This window comes from Myotis lucifugus, unplaced genomic scaffold (assembly GCF_000147115.1).
Source record: "Myotis lucifugus unplaced genomic scaffold, Myoluc2.0 scaffold_3, whole genome shotgun sequence".
Lineage (NCBI taxonomy): Eukaryota > Metazoa > Chordata > Mammalia > Chiroptera > Vespertilionidae > Myotis > Myotis lucifugus.
In genome coordinates, this window is record NW_005871051.1 from 17,897,851 (window position 1) to 17,918,216 (window position 20,366).

At 44.5% G+C, this 20,366-nt stretch overlaps 2 protein-coding genes across 5 annotated transcripts in view; both read left to right on the top strand.

Annotated features, from left to right (window-relative positions):
- The window catches only part of RUFY4 (RUN and FYVE domain containing 4), a 31,213-nt gene extending 27,876 nt beyond the window's left edge, over positions 1-3,337 (top strand). Inside the window, exons 14-15 of the mRNA XM_023761159.1 lie at positions 968-1,050; positions 3,316-3,337. Coding sequence (XP_023616927.1) covers positions 968-973 — 6 coding nt within the window. The 3' untranslated portion in view covers positions 974-1,050; positions 3,316-3,337. The remainder of the gene's footprint in view (positions 1-967; positions 1,051-3,315) is intronic.
- On the top strand, positions 965-12,054 carry CXCR2 (C-X-C motif chemokine receptor 2). Of its 4 annotated transcripts, none has more exons than XM_023761179.1 (2): positions 965-1,050; positions 8,738-12,054. In XM_023761179.1, the coding sequence occupies exon 2, from the start codon at positions 8,747-8,749 to the stop codon at positions 9,815-9,817; it is 1,071 nt and encodes a 356-aa protein (XP_023616947.1). In that variant the 5' UTR covers positions 965-1,050; positions 8,738-8,746; the 3' UTR covers positions 9,818-12,054. The 4 variants fall into 4 exon arrangements, with proteins under 4 accessions (XP_023616947.1, XP_023616934.1, XP_023616953.1 ...); XM_023761166.1 differs by lacking the exon at positions 965-1,050 and adding an exon at positions 1,058-1,171; XM_023761185.1 differs by lacking the exon at positions 965-1,050 and adding an exon at positions 3,463-3,696.
- The last annotated feature ends 8,312 nt before the right edge of the window (positions 12,055-20,366 follow it).

Below are 20,366 nucleotides of genomic sequence, written 5' to 3' on the forward strand. Positions count from 1 at the left end.
GGCCATGATACATTGTTAAGCTGCAGAAAATATAAATAGTTAAATACGTTATATTTTTATTAAGGAAGGAAAGAAAGAAAACATGTTTGTATCTGCATGGGGAAGTCTGGGGAAAGGCAAATATGAGTGAACAGAGGAATGGAAGGGAATCTTTCAAGTTTTACTTTATAGGCTTTTGTATCACCTATATTCTTGACAATATGCATGCTTCATTTTTATAACATTAAAGCAGTCTTATTTAAGAAAGGGGCTGTTGGGTTCAGTAACCCAGAGGTCATTGGTAACCCTGGCAAAAGCTGTTTCAGCAGAGCGGTGGGAAGGAAGCTAGTTTCAGTGGGTTGAGCAGTGAACAAGAGGCAGCCAAGTGCACACAGCTGCTTTGTCAAGAAGTTTACTTGTGAAAAGGAGGGCATAGGGGAGCGGTACCTAAAGGGAGCCTAGTACAGAGGAAAGGAGAGAAAGACATAAAGAAGGTGGTTGAAGGGAAAAGCACCAGGAGGCAGGATCCTCCAGGATGTGAGAGGCAGTGGGTCCCACAGCCAGGTGCAGGAATTCATCAGAAAGAGAGGAGGGACACTGCTCATGCTGACCCTAGAAGAAAGGAACAAAGTGCCTGGCGAGTTCAGGCAAGTCTGTCAGCTGGAGTCTGGGATTGCCTGCCCCTTCCTTTTATAGAAGGAAGTGAAGATTTAAAAGGCACAGAGTCAGAGTTGGACTAGGGCAAACCTACACCTTCAGACTGGCAGTCCCCTCCAGAAGCCATTAGGCAGGAAGGTGTGAACGTCCCCAGCGCTCACATCCCCAGAATCTCCTGGTGGAGCCTTGGCCTGGAGCCAGAGTCCTAGGACAGACCTATTGGTCCTCTGTGGGAACACCTCCCCTGGTGGGCCTCTCAGATTTCCCCCTTGGCAGCCTTGCCTCAGAAGTGTCCCCATAAATTCTGATTCACTTTTTTCCTGTCCAACAGCCCTGACTGCTACCGAGCCCTGAGTCACAGCGGAAGTACCGAAATCACTTCAGTAACAACAGCAGCCATAGCAGCAACAGCAGGTAAGTGGGCTGTTCAGTCTTAGAACTGCTGGGGACATATTTCTGATGGAAGGGACTTGGAAACTTCAGTCTGGGTCCCCTGAGAACTGAGGTGATGAACTGCAGACCCTTAGAGCTAAAGGTAACTGTCTTTGCCAGACAGCACAGTACAAAAGAACTTTCTGCTAATAGAGAAAAACAGAAATATTCTCCATCTGCACTATCCAGTATGATAGCCACTGGTCACATGTGGCTCCCGAGCACTTAAATGTGGCTCATGTGACTGAGGAACTAATTTTTTTTTAATTAATTTAAATGTAAGTAACCACCTGTGGCTAGTAGCCATCATTTTGGGCCATGCAGATCTAGAACAATATCCTCATTTTCCAATGAACCACATCAAGGCTCAGAGACAAATGACTTGTCCAAGCTCACGCTGACCATTCACAGCAGAGCCAGGATTGGAAGCTGGTTCTTTATTCACCCCACCATCAACATGCATGCGGTGGGCTCAGTGGAAATGAAATCAACCGAATGAAAATCAAGAAGTGGGCCGGTTGGGAACTGTCAAATCTGGGCTCTTTTTTCTATGCCTTTCATACTCAGTTGTCTAGGACAGGGAGGTACCTAATGGAGTTCAGAAACCTCAGGCTGAGATATAGCCCCTTGTGATAGTGGACAGAATATACAATTTGGGGTCAGGTTAAAAAAAAAAGTCTTTAAAACTGCTTAACACCCAGTTCATCTGTGTCATTCTAGGTGAGTTGCCTAAGTCCTAAAGTCTTAGTTTCCTCATTCAGGAAGCGCATGTTGTCATGAGGATTAAATAATACAGATTCTGAAAAGCACTTTTTTCAGAAACTAGACCCTCAGAGGCACTAAACAGTACAGCTAGTGTGATGACTGTTATCCGGGTGAGATGTGCCTTGAAGTCAGCCTGGACAGTGGACTAGCTGCTTTCCCTTGCTTGGGGATGTAACGGGAGAGACAGCATGCTGTTACTTGACAAACTATTTCAATAATAATGATCACAACAATAAATGCAAATACCATGTTTTATATCTGTCTTAAGTGCTTTTCCAGTAATCTCTCATTCCATCCTCAGCCTCATTTTACAGAGGAGTAAACTGGGACTCGGAAAGGAAAGGTCATATGCCAGGAGTTGCTCAGCTAGCAGAGTTCTTAACCACCACTCCCACCCTCTTCTCTCTGTGTGTAACAAGCTTCTGCCTGATGTTAGCATCACCTGACCAGAAGTCATTGCATTCTTCTCTAACATGGGAAAGAAAGATGTGACAAAGAAAGTTTGCTAAACAGTGGGACTCAAAGGTTCTTTCCTTGGGGTAGGCAGCTTGGGTGAGTTGGCCACAGGCTCTGAGCATGCACTGGGCGAGAGACTGGCGTAAGGAGTGGTGGAGGGATTGAGGTTGCTAGGCGTGAGCTTAGGAAGGAGTGGTGAATTTATGTTCACTACTCTGCCTGTATTTATCCTTTCAATTGCAATCAATAGCAACTGTGGCAAAATATATTCTTAGTGTCACTCAACACTGTTTTCAAAAATGTGTTAGGACTTGGATGGGATTTTAACTTTTACCAAAAAGCTTCCTTTTCCAAATTAGATGGTTTTGGCTCCAAAGCTGATAGCTGCTACAGACCCAATCCCAAGTATACAAGCCAAGAACGAAGAGCAATGACCTAAGAGGGGCTCATGGTCAAAGCAGATGTTTGGGGAGTGAAGTGAAAGACAAGAAAAGGTGTTTGGGGCTAGGGGTTCTCAAAGGGATGTGGCATAGAGAAGGAATCTGTGAGGCTTTAAAGATTCCTGAGGTAAATGGGATGGAGACAGGGGGCATTAGGTCCAAGGAAAAAAGCTACCTGACTCTCCAGAAACTTGTTCCATCTCCTTTGTCTTAATGAGCTGTTCTTTCAGGTATGAAAGATGTTTAAGAAAGGTAGTGCTGCTAGATAGTAAGCCCAGCAAAGCCTGAGGCAGCTAGAGTGTGGAGAGAGTCAGACAGAACAGAGGCTGCTGAGATCAGGGCACAGATGAGAGAAATCTGCCCTAGCTGGTTTGGTCAGTGGATAAAGCATCAGCCTGCCTGTGGATTGAAGGGTCCCAGGTTCAATTCTGGTCAAGGGGACATATCTCAGTTGCAAGCTCCATCCCTGGCCCTGGTCTGAGCACATGCAGGAGGCAACCAATGGATGTGTCTTTCTCACATTGATGTTTCTCTCTCTGCCTCTCTGTCTCTCCCCCTCCCTTCCACTATCTCTAAAAATCAACAGGAAATTATCCTCGGGTGAGGAGAAACAAAAAGAAGTTGGGGAGAAAGATGAGAGAAATCTGTGCAGTCCTGGGGAAACCACTTCCTTTGTGTGGGTCTGTCTCTTCATCTGTGAAAAGGAAAGATTGTCTAGGAAATGCCGTAGGTCCTTTCCCAGTATGAACCCTACCAGTCCATAAAATGTCTAGTGATCAAAGATCTGACCTGGGATTTAAATATTCACGTCATCAAGAGTACCCTTCACCCTCCAGGACTCCACCCCACAATTGAGCAATCTCATCCACCACTCACTTCCTCCACTGTGTTCTCATTACCACCACCCTTGCAGTCAGGCACATCTGCTCTTCGGAGGTGTCCTACAGGTGAAAAGCCCAGAATCCTGGTAAGTCTTGGGACACTCACCCCTCCCACCATTCAGAATGTCTCTGTTCTCTGTCTCCCTGGACACCAGCTTCCCATTTATTCCAGGCATCTTTCCCTACTCTTGGTGGGTCTCACCCACACCCCTAGGTCTCTTTATTCTCTCTCTTTAGGCTACCCTGTCTTCAAAAAGAGGGCTTCTGCCCCTCTCCCCTACACCTCTCTCCAACAACCACTTAAGGCAACTCAATTCCCACCCCCTTCCCTTCCCAACTCAGCCAGCTCTCTCTCTCTGCTTTGGCCAAAAGTGGTGTGAGAAAGGACCAGACACTGTAGAGTCCCTCCTCCCATATATTAAATGCAAATATATGGAATGATATTTATAGAGATAAAAATACTGGAATTGTATTAAAATGACAGACTTTTGTTGCTGTTGTTAAAAAGATTGCTATAAATGTTTGGAATCTTACAAAGTCCTCATTCTATAGCATTCTCATGAAATAAACTAGAATCATCCCATCCATGTTTTTTCTGAACTACCGTGAGTCATTAAGGAGCTGGCAATTTTGCTGAAAGAGAATCTCCTGCTAGGTCACCAAGAATATGACTGCATGATCAGGAAGGGCCAGCCAGTTCCAGGGAGTTTGGTTTATCATTCCTAAAAGGGCTGTTTCTTTCATTCTGGGCTTAAGGAATAGCAAAGAAAGCAATGTACAGACATCAAACAATGGGAGTGAACTATACACAGGTTGGCTAATAATATCTCAAGAATTTAACTTACAAATATATTTAATATGTGACCTATGACTTTGTTGTTGTTGTTGTTGTTGTTGTCAAATGATCCTGTGTAGTTCTTAACTAGCTGGGTATTCTATCAGACATACTACAGTTGATGTCATCTATTCTGTATAAGGGTAATGGCCATCGACATGGCAGCCCACAGACTGGGCAGTCCCCGGATCTCTTTAATGGTTCCAGAGAGTTCTCTAGCTAAAGATTGGTGCCATATCTGTCAGGCAATATTGACAATCTCATCCAAAGTGATATTTCCACTGGATTGATGTTTTTCTGTTTCTGTCTCTTGGAGGTTCCTAGAGGGCTTTGGTGGTCAGGGCAGAGGCAGAGCTACCACTTCAAGCTGGGTCTGTCTGTTCTGAATGGTCAGTTACAATGTTATCCTCAAGCCCTTCCAATCACCTGTTGCCTTGGCACTGTCATCACCAATCTTTTTGGGAGACACATCCAAGGGGCTGACATGGGGTGGAGGGCAGATATGGCACCCACTCTCAGATACAGAACTTTTATCTCATTGAGGTAGAGCTTAGGGGACATGGTGGAAGGGGGCTGGTATCGGAAGAACCTGAATTTGGGGTAAATGAAGAAAGTTGCATTTGGCCTCCTCTGATCCTAAAGCTCAGAGGTGTGATTTTTTTTTTTTTTTTTTTTTAAGAAGCAGGTCTGCAGACTGAAAATGAGGAGGGGGCCATTTGCACCTAGTTGGAATTTTGGCTGCAGAACTTCTAGGCTCTGGGACCACAGACTGGTCTCTGAGCCTCACTGTGTCTGTCTTCTTACGGTTAAATAGGGGCTTAATCATATCTATTTGTAACAATCAAGGGAGATCATGTACATGTGAGACACAAAGTAGACCTCAAGTGTCATCTCCCTATCTTCCTTTCCTTAGTTTCTCCCTTTAACAGCCAAAACATCACCTCTAGGGATTGGTTACAAAACAAACAAACAACAAAACATTCTCTCCACCCCCCTCCACTTATCCCCACCCCCACACCTGGCCACTGCCTGGAGGTCATGGCCCTGGCCGGGTGGCCTGCTTCTCCTTTCTGAAATCTCTACTTATGTCCTGACTTGCATGGGAGTGGAGCTCACCCATATACCTGCAGCCTGGCCTCAGCACAGCCGAGCACCAGATTCTTTAGAATGAGGGCTCATCTTATAACAGGACAACCAAGGAGTCCTGGCTGCCTGCCACTACTTCATCCAATTAAGCAGAGACAGGGTTGAATCGTATATGAGTGTTTATTCCAATAATGCCGGCAGAATGGGAGAGCAGCAGGTCATCCACAAAAATCTGCTCTGCACTCCATCATAAATTAGCTGCTTATATTGGGTAAGGGGGCAGAGATTACGTGGGGAAGTAGGAATTACAGGCATGGAAAGTAGGCACAGAACAATCATTACAGGTTACAAGTCATGCAGGCTGGGGCAGGGATTGCAGGAGGGTGGGTGCCTCCGGGCATCCCAGGACCAGATAGGGGTGGGGTGGGGGTTGTAAAGAACAGGCACCTCCTGGGTTAGAGTATTTCGGCCTGGAGGCTGTAAATCTTTCCATAATGATAGGCAGTTCTTGGGAAAGGAGGATGGACTATATTCCGATGTTAGCTCCCATGTCCCAAGGTGTATAGCTCTCAGCGAGGTTAGAACGTGCTTTCTCTGATATTTTGCTGCCTATGGATTCTTCTAAGATTTTTATGTTCTTACGTTTAAGTCTTTTATTCATTTTGAGTTTATTTTTGTGTATGGTGTAAGTTTGTGGTCTAGTTTCATTTTTTTGCATGTATCTGTCCAATTTTCCCAACACCATTTATTGAAGAGACTGTCTTAACTCCATTGTATGCTCTTGCCTCCTTTGTCAGATATTAATTGAGCATAATGGCTTGGGTCGATTTCTGGGTTCTCTGTTCTGTTCCATTGGTCGATATGTCTGTTCTTGTGCCAGTACCAGGCAGTTTTGAGAACAGTGGCTTTGTAAGATAGCTTGATATCTGGTATTGTGATCCCTCCAACTTTGTTCTTTCTCAGGATTGCTATGGCTATTTCAGGGTCTTTTTTTTTATTCCATATAAATTTTTGGAGAGTTTGTTCTAGGTCTGTGAAATATGCCATTGGTATTTTAGAATGTGCTTTCTCTAATCAGAATAGAACCCCCATGGTTAACAGAGCATGATTAATATTTCTTATAATTGTAGCTGGTCCCCAATATTCTATTTCTGCCTCTAACAATCAATGAAGCATGTTTGCCTGTTGCTGCCTCTTCTCATAGGGAAGTTTCTGCAGCTGCCCCGGCCCTGCCTTCTCACAACTGAGGAGCATAGATGTGGGGTTCTTCTCTCTGCAGGCACAAGCTCTCTGCACCCACCAATGATTAGTCTCTCTCAAAGGTGGGTCTTCTCCTAGGTCATTTGTTCCCTTAAGCACATCTCTGATCATCTGCTCACAGAGGTGAGTCACCCTTGACCTCATAAGTAAACTGGACTTAACCCTGGGGCTCTGAGCAAACTTGCTTTTGATCAAGGGACTACAGAGCCAGTAATTTCTCTCAAGTCTTGCTGACAACACTGGCCAAACCAGCTCTTATTATCTGCCTCTTCCCCCTACCACCTCACTCACTTCATCTTTATCATCACATCTTTCTACATTCATGGGCTGATTGAATCTGCTCTATCTATGGTCTCCATGTGCTGAGAAGGCAATTTATCTGGCCCCCATCAGTTAGGGGAGAAAGTAATACCTTCTCAGAAAGGTGAAGACTAAGAATTCCATCACTCTAGGAGAAAGGGGCATTATTTTTCCAATTTCTCTTAACATCACTAAGCTTTCTTCTTTGCTACAAATGATGGACAATAACAGGCTTTCTTCTGCTAAAGCAAAAAACTTCCTAGTTTTGTTGTCGATGATGTTGATGATGTTGATTTGTATTTGCTTTGTAAGGCTATACATCTTTGGTTAATCTTTTTTAAATTGAGACATAATTAACATACCATTAAAGTCACCCATTTAGAGTGTACAACACCATAATTTTATTTTATGTCTTTCTCTTTAACACTGGGTTCCATTTGGAGGTGGGTTAGAGACTTGCATATGGTCACAGGATGCTCATAGCTTATAATAAAAAAATGGCACAATGGTGATGTAGTTTGTGGTTCAAAAGAAAGTCAATTTAGTAGCTGGTTTACTTTAGTTCATTTCCTCTTTGAAAACTGGGATAATATTTTAGAGAGGCTAAAGCTTCCCCAGAAGCAAGCTCTCCACTGATCCTGTAACAAGGGCAGAATCAACAGAAATGGGTTTGTTTGGGTGTGCTGGGGAGTTAGGAATGGATGAAGGTATGCACTGGCAGGACAAGAAGGGTCCCCACCAGGACTGGGAAGCCACCAAAACAAGGATAGTATGTCTCTATCTGCCTTCTCTGCCTCTTGCCGCCCCTTCTCCTTATTCTGGGAGCATCCTGGCTTTCTCTGGCCCCCTGCATGGCAGAATAGGACTGTCCAGAGCTCCCACGATAATCTGTTACATTCCCACCTACTTGGAGAATCAGTCAGTCAACCACCTGCTTATGACTTTTAATATGTTTTTACAAACTATACAAATATGCTCAGAGAAGACCTCCTGCCTCCCAAAAGAACAATGCTGGAACATGCTAAATGAGTAAACTTGCTTCTGGCTCAAGGATCCCGAAACATTATGCTGCTACCACTCAGTTTTTCTAGAACACTCCTTTTATAAGTACCGCGCACTAACCGATTGCGCCACTGGAGCTCCTAGAACACTCCTTTTAAAATAACTTACAGAAAGTTGGACAAAGGGATTATTCTCAAAGTTTACAGTTAAACTCAATTGGATTGCCTGCTTAATCCCCCACATTGAGAACTGAATAGCACCTCATGTTTCTGACATTAAACTCAGTCTCCACAATCAGGGATGCTCACCACTGAAGTTATCCAAGAAAATAGGCTTGGTAGATATTATCAAAAGAAAAGTTTCCACAGTGATTTGAGTGATGGCAAGGTCATGAAAAGTGACCACTCTACTTAAGAACCTCTCTCTAACTTTGAAGGGAACTATACTCTTTTCATGAAACGTACAGCTTATAACTAAATGTGCCTCAGAATGTTAGAGTTAGTGCCCCTACTATTTCCTGAAGTGAAATTTACTTTCATGTAATATACAAGTCAATGCAAAAAATCCTACCCAAGCTTCATGAGCAGAAAGGCTAGAATCTGGAAAGACTTTATTATGCATTAACACTCATCTCTCTTCTCTAGGCTACAAATATGGCATACATAATTTTAAAAGAACTTCCGGATAATTACACCTGGGACGATTTCGAAAATTACAGTTACTCTGACATACCCATTTCGCCAAACTCTGTCCCATGTCAGCCAGAATCTCTGGATATCAACAAGTATGCTCTGGTGGCCATCTATGCCCTGGTCTTCTTGCTAAGCCTTCTGGGAAACTCCCTGGTGATGCTGGTTGTCTTATACAGCCATGTCAACCGTTCTGTCACTGACGTCTACCTGCTGAACCTGGCTATTGCCGACCTGCTCTTCGCCCTGACCTTGCCTATCTGGGCTGCCGCCAAGGCAACAGGCTGGATCTTTGGCACACCCCTGTGCAAGATGGTCTCACTCCTGAAGGAAGTCAACTTCTACAGTGGAATTCTACTACTGGCCTGCATTAGCGTGGACCGCTACCTGGCCATTGTTCATGCCACACGCACTCTGACTCTGAAGCGGCACTGGGTCAAGTTCATATGCTTAGGCATCTGGGCTCTATCTCTGATCCTGTCCCTGCCCGTCTTTGTCTTCCGCAGGGCCGTCTACCCGCCTAATTCTGGCCCAGTCTGCTACGAGGATCTAGGTGCCAATACAACAAAATGGCGCACAGTGATGCGGGCCCTGCCCCAGACCATTGGCTTCCTCTTCCCACTGCTGGTCATGCTGTTCTGCTATGGGTTCACCCTGCGCACACTGTTTCAGGCCCACATGGGGCAGAAGCACCGGGCCATGCGGGTCATCTTTGCTGTCGTGCTCGTCTTCCTGCTCTGCTGGCTGCCCTACAACCTGGTCCTGTTGTCAGACACCCTTCTGAGGATCGGGATGATCAAGGATAGCTGTGGTCGCCGAAACAACATTGGTCGGGCCCTGGATGCCACCGAGATTCTAGGCTTCCTTCACAGCTGCCTCAATCCCCTCATCTACGCCTTCATTGGTCAGAAGTTTCGCCATGGACTCCTCAAGATCATGGCCATCCATGGCCTGATCAGCAAGGAGTTCTTGGCCAAGGAGAGCAGGCCTTCCTTTGTTGGCTCTTCTTCAGGGAACACTTCTACTACCCTCTAAGACCCCTGCTGCTGTTGTAGCCCCACTGGGCTCCTCCCCTCCCATCAGTACCCAAGCCTCATGACTATAGTCCACTGGCTATTCACAGTCTCTGTGTCAAGACAGCCTCACATTGTGGTCACAGAAAGTTGCTGAGGCTCTGACTTTACCAGGTGCCCTGATCTGGTTCAGAAAGCCTGCCCTGGCTCCCCACCCCTTACTGTAATTACTATGTCAACTGCTAGAGCTCTGTCCATCCTACCACTGAGCCCATAGCACTCTGTCCTCTGAGACATTTCAAAGACATCCTTTTAAGTGAGTTCCAAAAGTTCCCACCCTTGGGAGCCATTAGTGACAAACACCGTAGTTGCTTCCCTAACTCCCACTCTCCTTGCTTGCTAGCAAAGTCTGTTTCCCTTAAGAGAGACCAAAATTGACAAATACTCATTTCTATGACTTCCCTAAGCTAGGAGTGGCCACATCATCCAGTTATGGGTAGAAAGACTTACAGGCAAGAGTGTGCTAATAAACCAGTCTCCTGGGGTGGGGGGAGTCCTGATTTGTAGTGTTTGCCAAGTCTCATGTTATAAATGTTCCCACCATGGCAATTTCAAGGGTGGTGGTATTCAACAACCAGCTCACAGAATTCTAGAAAATGTAATAATCTGTTTCCACAAGCAGGTACAAACTGGCTTCAGCAAAAACATTGTTAAGGGAATCTGCTGGGGCCAGGGGACTCTCGGGAAATATTCCTGATATTCCTGATTAAAAAAAGAGAGATGCACACACTTACACATCTTTGAATCTTGCCTTGGAATATGGTTATAGGATATGATATGTGGCACTGAGGTGCCAACTGTGTGACAATGAGGCAAAAGCCTAACATACATAGGCTGATGGAGCCAAAGGATAAAAGAACCTGAAAATCAAGAGCCCACAAATAAACCTAAGCAAGCATAATAATACAACTGGTCCCTTACCTTATACCAGATACAAAAATTAACTCAAAATAGATTGAAGACCTAAACATAAGAACTAAAACTCTACAAATCTCATAAGAAAACAAAGGGGTAAAAGCTTTATGACATTGGATTTGGGCAATAATTTCTTGGATATGACACCAAAAACATAGGCAACAAAAGAGAAAACAGTTAAGTTGGTCTTTATCAAAGTTAAAAACTTTTGTGCATCCAAGGATACTCTCAACAGAGTAAAAAAGCAAACGACAGAATGGGAGAAAATATTTGCAAATCATATACCTTATGAGGGGTTAATATCCAGAATATATAAAGAATTGCTACAACTCAACAGCAAAAACAAAACAAAACAAAAAGACATTTAAAAATGGGCAAAGGATTTACAGAACATAAATTTCTCCAAAGAACACATACAAATAGCTATGGAAATGTATATACTAATAATTATGGAAATGGATATCAAAACCACAATGAGGCACCACTTCACACCCATTAGGATGACCTTTGTTAAAAGAAACGAAAGAAGTGTTGGCGAGGAGATGGAGACACACTGGAACCCTTGTGCAATGCTAGTGAGAATGTAAGATGGTGCAGCCACTGTGGAAAACAGTATGGTGGTTCCTCAAAAAATTAAACATAGAATTATTGAATGATCCAGCAATTCCATTTCTGAGTTATAGCCAAAAGAACTGAAAGCAAAGACTCAAATAGGTATTTGTACACTAATGTCCATAGCATCATCATTCCAGCAATAGCCAAAAGGTGGAAACAATCCAAATGTCCATCAGTGGATGACTGAATAAACAAAATGTGGTGTATATCCAATGGAATATTTTTCAGTCTTAAAAAGGAATGAAATTCTGATCTATGCTATAACATGAATAAACCTTGAAAATATTATGCTAAGTGAAATAAGCCAGACACAAATACTGTATGATTCCATGTATAGGTGGTACCTAGAATAGTTAAACTGATAGAGACAGAAAGTCAAATAGTGGTTAGCAGAGGATTGGGGGAGGGGGAAATGGGTAGTTATTGTTTAAAGGATACAGAATTCAGTTGGGGATGATGAAAAGGTTCTGGAGATGGATAGTAGTTATAGTTATACAACAATGTGAATATACTTAATGCCATTAAACTGTACAGTTAAAATGCTAAGCTTCGTTATGCATATTTAACCACAAATTTTTTTTAAAAAAACCTACTTCAAAAAAATAAATCCTGAAACCACCTACCTATAACTTCCTGTTAAGTGAAATAAATGTTTTTTTGCACAAATCACTTTTATGTTTTGTTGTTATTGTTGTTTTATTGATTTCAGAAAGAGGAAGGGAGAGGGAGAGAGGGAGAGAAACATCAATGATGAGAGAGAATCATTGATCGACTGCCTCCTGCACACCCAAACCATGACCTCCTAGTTCATGGGTCCATGCTCAACCACTGAGCAACACCAGCCAGGCATGTACAAATCACTTTTAATTGGGTATTTCATTAATTGCAACAAAAAGCATATAAACTGCTACATAGAAGCTGGGCCAAGGTGAACAGAGGTCCCTTTTAGGGGGTCTTTATAATAAATAAATCCCTTTGCTGTGTATTAGGTGCATGGAGAGAAGGACTGAAATAGAGATGGAGACTAGCCTTTCTCAGTCCAAGCCTCCTGCTACTAAACACATATTATGGAAAGAAATGTGCCCCAGGATCGTCTGGTGCTTCTCCTGTCCTTGGGTGAAACAGTAGTCAGGTGCATCAATGCTGGGACTCAGAAGGGCACAACTATCACCACTATCCATCTCCAGAACCTTTTCATCATCCCAACCTGAATTTTGTATCCTTTAAATGAGGCATGCGGCCTGCCTGCTGCGAGTTTGACTTTGATGTGCTTGGTCGTAAGTCCACCCAATCAGCCGATTGGACAGCAGGAAGCCAGAGCGCTTTCTTGAGCTCAACCAGCAACTCCCACTTTGAGTTTCACTTCACTCTGTCTCCCACCCTTCACACACACACACACACACACACACATCATTCAGGGTTTGACAAAAGGGAACCCCAGATGGAGAAACAATTGAGAAGATGTCATCCAGACAAACAAAGGACTTGACTCATTCCTTACAGTGTGTAATGAGTGCCTGTTGCTCTATCTCAAAACCCAGGCAGAGCTCCCGGTCATAGGCCTTATCTCTGAAGGGCCTCTGGCTCTAAGCAGCCTGCTAAGGAAGTAAGAAAGCAAGTGGACCCAAACTTCATAGTCACCAAACTTTTACCAGGTTCCACTCTCTTCATGGTAACAACTACCAAGGGGATAGCAGCCATGGCTATGAAAAGAGGCCTATGGGGCAAGCAGAGCAAACTTCTGAACTGGAGCACACGGCGGGCAGGTAACTTTATATATACATTGATTTCAGAGAGGGAGAGAGAAATAGAAACATCAATGATAAGAGAATCATTGATTGGCTGCCTCCTGCACAACCCCCATGGGGGATGGAGCCGCAATCTGGGCACATGCCCTTGACCAGAATCAAATCTGGGACCCTTTAGTCCACAGGCCAAGGCTCTATCCAGTGAGTCAAACCAGCTAGTGCATCATCAAAGTGCTTTTCCTTTTGCATTCAGCAAACAGGATTAATTCAGCAACAATAATCCCTTGTTCCAAGCTCATGCTACTCGAGGCACTGTGCTAAGCTCAGGATCAAGTGTAGCTGTGCTGCTCTGGCCAAGCCTTTAGAACAGTTCTGACTCAACGGGAGGGAAGGCAGGGTAATGAGTATTTACCAAACACCTTGGTTGCCGGAGGGACCAGTGGTGTTCTGACTGGGCAAGGTAGACCGACCAGACAGCTACCTGAGATGACTGTCAGTGGGAGGAGGCCAAACCGAGTTTCACTCTGGTTCTGGGACTCTGCTCTTTCCTCCTCCAACAAGGGCTAGAGGAAACCTGGCTCCCCATGGCCAATAAGAAGATAAAATAAGCCCAGAAACAATGAGGCAGAGACAGTGTTGCACTTATGTGAGCTCTGTTAATATTCCTCTTTCGCTGTCTGCCTCCGTTTCTCTCTTTCCATATTTTTCTCTTTCAATATCTCTCTCTCTCTCTCTCTCACACACACACACACACACACACACACACACACACACACAGTCTTGGCACAAATATCTACCAACCAAGCCAGCTCTAGGACAGGGCAAACCCAGGGCCTGCCTTTGAGTCATTGATTCCCCCCCCTCCCCCCACCCCACCCCACTCCCCATGTTTCCAGGCCTGAGTCCCTGTGTCAGGGCCCAGCACCATCCTGCCTAGAGCTGCCTGCTCAGTCTTGCTTCCAGAAACATGTTTCTCTACTTAAACTAAGATCATCTGTCTTTCTTCTCTGTCCCCTGAGTTTATGATGTCTTCCTCCACCAAAATCCCTTCCCCAGAATCTGCAGGATGTGCTCCCTTTGTTCATGAAATAGCAACACCCTCCAGTCTCTCAGGCGACATGAAGAAGTACCCCAGTTTGCATGTCACATCGAATTCATTTCATGTAGAGCCACATGGAGAACAATATCACATGCAATAGCAGAGCCAGAGAGACCTAGAGCTCCCCTGGGTCACCCCTTTCAATACATAAATGAGGGAACTGGAGCCCAAGCAAACAACTTGACCAAAATCTCCTGGCTGGATAGTAGCAGAGCTGGAATAAAAATTCCTAGTTCAGTTCATTGTTTAGATATTTTGCTTTTCTAATGGTGACATTTCAGGCACCTGACAAACATATGGGAAAATATATATTACATGAACTTCGTAGAGCATTCCACTCACACAGGTAGGCACAGCCGATTTCTTCAGTGCCAAGACTCCTGTGGCCTGGCTGGAGTGGTTCAGTGGTTGAGCATTAAGCATCAACCTATGAACCAAGAGGTCATGGTTTGATTCCCAGTCAGGGCATATGCTCAGGTTGTGGGCTCAATCCCCAGTATGGGGTGTGCAGGAGGCAGACAATCAATGATTCTCTCTCATCATTGATGTTTCTATCTCTCTCTCCCTCTCCTTTCCCCTCTAAAATCAATAAAAATATATTTTTTTAAAAAGAATCCTCTGGGCCCAGTGCTGAGGTTGCTGGGGTCTCAATCATTTGACAAAAGGGCCAGCTGAGGTTAGGGGCACAGATGTGGAGCAGGCTCAGATGGGGTCATCCTATTCCTGACTAGCAGGCCGGACAGTTAAACGGACAACCAAGCCCAACCCAAAGTTCAAAGGCAAAACTAGCCTTGGCCAGGGTGTCTCAGTTGGTTGAAGCGTCATCCCATACAACAAAAGCTGGCAGATTAGATTCCCAGTCAGAGCACATACCCAGACTGTGGGTTTGATGATGTTTCTCTCTCACATCAATCTCTCTCTCTCTCTCTCTCTCTCTTTCTCTCTCCTCTCTCTCTCCTCTCTCTCCCTTTCTCCCTTCCACTCGCTCTTAACAAAAAAACACAACAATAAAATTTTTCAAAAAGAAGAAGTGGGGGTTGGGAAGGGGATGTGGGAAGGACCTGAGATCACTGCCTCAATTCAAGGCCCCTCCCCCAGCAGCTTCACAGACAGGCAAAAGGCACCTTCCCGGAGAAGACAGACACACCACGGATTTCCCAACAGAGCCTTGCAAAGTCTGGTGTCAGACACATTCCCCTAGCCATAAACAACAGGCTCCGATTCTTATCAAAACTGGCTCTGTGCCAAGCCGGACCCAGAGTTGGGTCAAACTCCTGATTCCCATGAGGTAGTATCCAGCGGTCGCCAACCAGTGGTCCATGGACCACTAGTGGTCCATGAGGTCCGAAAGTTAGCGACCGCTGGATAGCCCATGCTTTTTCTCGATTTCACTACAGTACTAATACCAACTAGCATTTCTAGAGGACTTTCTAGGACGTTCAGCATTATGCTAAGGGGTTTAACACACTAAGACTACACAGCCGACTATGGCACTTTGGATGCCTCTGCTGCCCACTGCCTAACAACACCTTGCCCAAGGGTCCAACTCAGTCGCCAAAAATGCATGAGCATGACTTCCAGGGAACTTCTGAAGGGCTCAGGGATCTCCATGTCATGGAAGCTCCTAGGGATCAGGTTCAAGGTTGCACAGAAACACTCTGTTTAAGGAAAGATTCTGCTAATTCAGCTTAGGACCTACACAGATAATGTGTGTTAGTCATATCTTACTCTATGCAAATGGCACATCCTTGGGCTATACAGTGTTCAGCCTGCCACCTCTGAGTGGTATCCCTGAACTACTTTTCCTAAATCTATACTATTCTTGGTAGAAGAGAGCTTAAAAGATCTACTTCTAAACTGACAGGTGAGCAACTTGAGGCCCAGAGCAGGTGGACACTCGCCAAAAAGTCTCGAACTACAAGTGACAGCAGCACTGGCCCCTGGTCTCCAGGTTTCCCCATCCATTGCCCTCTTCACTATACCAAGAAACCTCCTCTCTCTGCCAGAACCGGTTTGGCTCAGTGGATAGAGCGTTGGCCTGCGGACTGAAAGGTCCCAGGTTCGATTCCGGTCAAGGGCATGTACCTGGGTTGCGGGCACATCCCCAGTAGGAGGTGTGCAGGAGGCAGCTGATCGATGTTTCTCTCTCATCTATGTTTCTAACTCTCTATCTCTCTCCCTTCCTCTCTGTAAAAAATCAATAAAATATATTTAAAAAAAAAAAAAAAAAGAAACCTCCTCTCAAGTCACTGGGGACTGACCCATAGGACTGATGGCAGGACCCGTAAGATTGTGCCCATGATCTTTTCCTTCCAGTACCTGTAGATAAAGATTCAGGGGGAAAGAAAGCACAAAAACAATAACTCAGAGGACAGTACTAAAGTTACTCCTTTCAGCCCTAGCTGGTTTGGCTCAGTGGATAGAGTGTTGGCCTGTAGACTGAAGAGTCCCAGGTTTGATTCCGGTCAAGGGCATATACCTTGGTTGCAGGTTCCCTGGCCCTGGTCAGGGTGCGTGCAGGAGGCAACCAATCGATGTGCCTCTCTCACATCGATGTTTCTCTCTGTCTCTCCCTTCCACTCTCTCTAAAAATCAATGGGAAAAATATCCTCAGGTGAGGATTAACAAAAAATAATTTTACTCCTTCATTTATTCGTGCATTCCCATCCATCACACGAAGCAGGTAAACATTTGGAGCTGGTTTAGTGGTGAACATTGGCATGAGGACAGCTTCGTGCAAGAGATTTTAATGCCAAGAAGCCATACAATCATACGGAGGTTTTGTTTGTGTGTTTATTTTACATTTTTAACAGATTTATTGAGATGTAACTGTAGGTGTTTAATGTATCAAATTTGATGAGTTTGGACATATGAATGCACCCATGATACCATCACAGTAATCAAGATAATAACCGTTATCTATCACCTCAAAACATTTCCTTGTGTCCCTTGTGTTTTTGTGGGGTTTTTGGGTTTTGCTTTTTGTTATAAGAACACTTAACATGAGATCTACCCTCTTCACAAATTTTTAAGTGCACAATGCCGTGTTCTTAATTACAAGAACTATGTTGTTAAGCAGATCTCTAGAGCTTATTCATCTTTGAGATACCTCTCAGGAACTCCTCATGTTAGATGCAGTCAGTAGCCATCTGGAAGGCACACACTAAGAAGTGGCCTCCTTTGGAGCACCTAATTACTAATAATCATGATCTGAGCAAAAATAGAATTTCATATTAAATTCATACAGAGCCATAGCCCTCTCTGTACTTCTCAGTAGATTCTTGGATTTAGAGCATCTCTTTTTAGAACTGGAGCTTACCTAATGAAACCTCATTTTATGGAAGAGGAAACTGAGGTTCAAAAAGTTGAAGTGAATATTTAAGGTCACATAACTACTAAGTCTTTCCTTTCTTTCTCTTTTACTTAATTAGAATCATTTTTCCAAATCTTCAGATTCAGCTTGTGGTGCACTAGGACCCCCAGATAGATCTATTTGTACCAGTCACCCTGATGCTACAGGAAATTTCATGAACTCCTCACATATCAACCATTCACTAATTTCCTTTGTCTCCTAAATTTTGTTTCTATAATACCTGCTCTTGTTTTAAGGGACTAGCACAAGTTGGATACATAGCAGGCATTTGATACATAATCAGTTAACTAGTTATTTGATTCTTATTAACATATCCTATATAATAAAAGCCTAATATGCAAATTGGCCAAACAGCAGAACAATCGGTGGAACAACTGGTCACTATGACATGCACTGACCACCAGAGAGCAGACGCTTAACGCAGGAGTTGCCCCCAGCCCGCAGGCCCCAGGCCAGCCAAGGCAGGTGCCAGAGGGCCACCACCACCACCAATTGCCCCACCGGTTGCCCCACACAGGGAGGCAACCAGAAGCAGCAGGGCGATCAGGGGGCTTTGCCCTGCAGAGGGAGGCTACTGGCAGCGGCAGGATGATCAGGGGTGGGGCCAGCTGGCGAGCGGGCCGGCACTGCCCGCCCCCCGATCGCCCCACCAGTTGGCAGGGCCAGCAAGCGGGCAGCGCCAGGCCAGCCAAGGCAGGTGCCAGCGGGGCCCCCCCGATTGTCCCACTGGTCGCCCCACAGATCATCCCTGATCGCCAGCCAGGCTTAGGGACACTACCCGTGCATGAATTTCATGCACCAGGCCTCTAGTGTTTTCTATAATGCCTTGGGGAATGTGGACAGGACACAATACCCACTAAGTATCATCAGGATCCCAGCTAATGGAGTGTACAAGAATGCTGGCAGAGTGGGCAGCGGGGCACTGCATGGCCCTTAGGCCCTACTTGCTTAGTTCCCCTCCATCCTTAACACTTATTTTCAAAGTTGGAGCAAAGCCAGCTTTTTCAGGAAGACAGCGCTGTTGTTTACAATTTAGGAACCAAGAGAGGTACGGATGTGGCCTCATAGGTTTCTGTTGGGCAATATGATTTCTTCCCATGCCGGAAGTGACTGGATTTCTTCAGAAGCACCTTCCCACTCACCTTCTTTATCTTGCTTCTCCCAACCCACTGATATGGACCTGGTTAAAACAAGGAGTTTCTAACAGTATAAAGATTACCAGAGGGAAAGGGGGTTGCAGGAAATGAAGAGAGTAAAGGGAGTCAAATAGATGGTGACACAGGAAGACTAGACTTTGGGTGGTGAGCACACTGTGCAATATATAGATGATGTATTATAGAATTGTACACTAAAACGTGTAGAATGTTTTTGCCCCTGTAAATTTAATTTAAAAGAATAAGGGGGTGCTAATTCTGAGATAACGTGAGGTCACTCACTTCCAACACACACGTATATGCACAGATGTGTATGCAACATAGACATACACACTGTGAGTTAACTAGAAATCTGGTCAATGTGCCCTCCAGACTGACATTTAAAATTCACTGGAAAAAAAAAAATTCACTGGCAGCCCTCGCTGATTTGGCTCAGTGGATAAAGTGTTGGCCTGCAGACTGAATAGTCCTGGGTTCAATTCCGGTCAAGCTCACGTGCCTGGGTTTGCAGGCTTGATCCCTAGTAAGGGGCGTGCAGAAGGCAGCCAATCAATGATTCTCTCTCATCATTGATGTGCCTATCTCTCTTTCCTTCCCTTTCCCTTTCTCTTTGAAAATCAATAAAAATATATTTAAAAAAATAAATAAATAAAACTCACTGGCAGAAAGTTTTAACAGTGCTTATCTTTAAGAAAAGGAAATATAAAGAACAGGAAGAGAAATTGTTTTGATTTTATGTGCTATTTGAATTTTTACTGACATCATGTCATGATGGTGGACTCAGGAAGCATGGGAAGCAATAACACACACACACACACACACACACACACACACACACACACACTACACCGAAATGCTAGATAACCTATATTTTTAATATTTAAATATCTGACACAAAAAGCAAAGAGAGAAAGAGAAAAGAGAGAGCGAGATTTCTAAGGGCCAGAAATGAAAAGTAAACTTAGAAATGTATTGACTTACACTAATCATCTGAGAGATGCAAATCAAAACAACAACAAGATACCATCTCACACCTGCCAGAATGGCTATCATCAACAAATCAACAAACAAGTGCTGGCGAGGATGTGGAGGAAAAGGAACCCTCGTGCACTGCTGGTGGGAATGCAGACTGGTGCAACCACTGTGGAAAACAGTGTGGAGTTTCCTCAAAAAGTTAAAAATGGCACTCAAATTTGACCCAGTAATCCCACTTCTAGGACTATATCCCAAGAAACCAGAAACACTAATCAGAAAGAATATATGCACCCCTATGTTCATAGCAGCACATTTTACAATAGCTAAGATTTGGAAACAACCTAAGTGCCCATCAGCAGATGGGTGGGTTAAAAAACTGTGGTACATCTCCACAATGGAATGCTATCCCGCGATAAAAAAAAGTAGGACCTTTTACCATTTGCAACAGCATAGATGGAAATGGAGAGCATTATGCTAAGCGAAATAAGCCACTCAGAGAAATATAAATATCACATGATCTCACTCACATGTGGGATATACCTGGTACATCCGGGTTCCAGACACCATTCTGAATCCAGACCTATATCTGGGACCCACACACCCCTCCCCAGGGCCCCGATGTCAATCCCCAG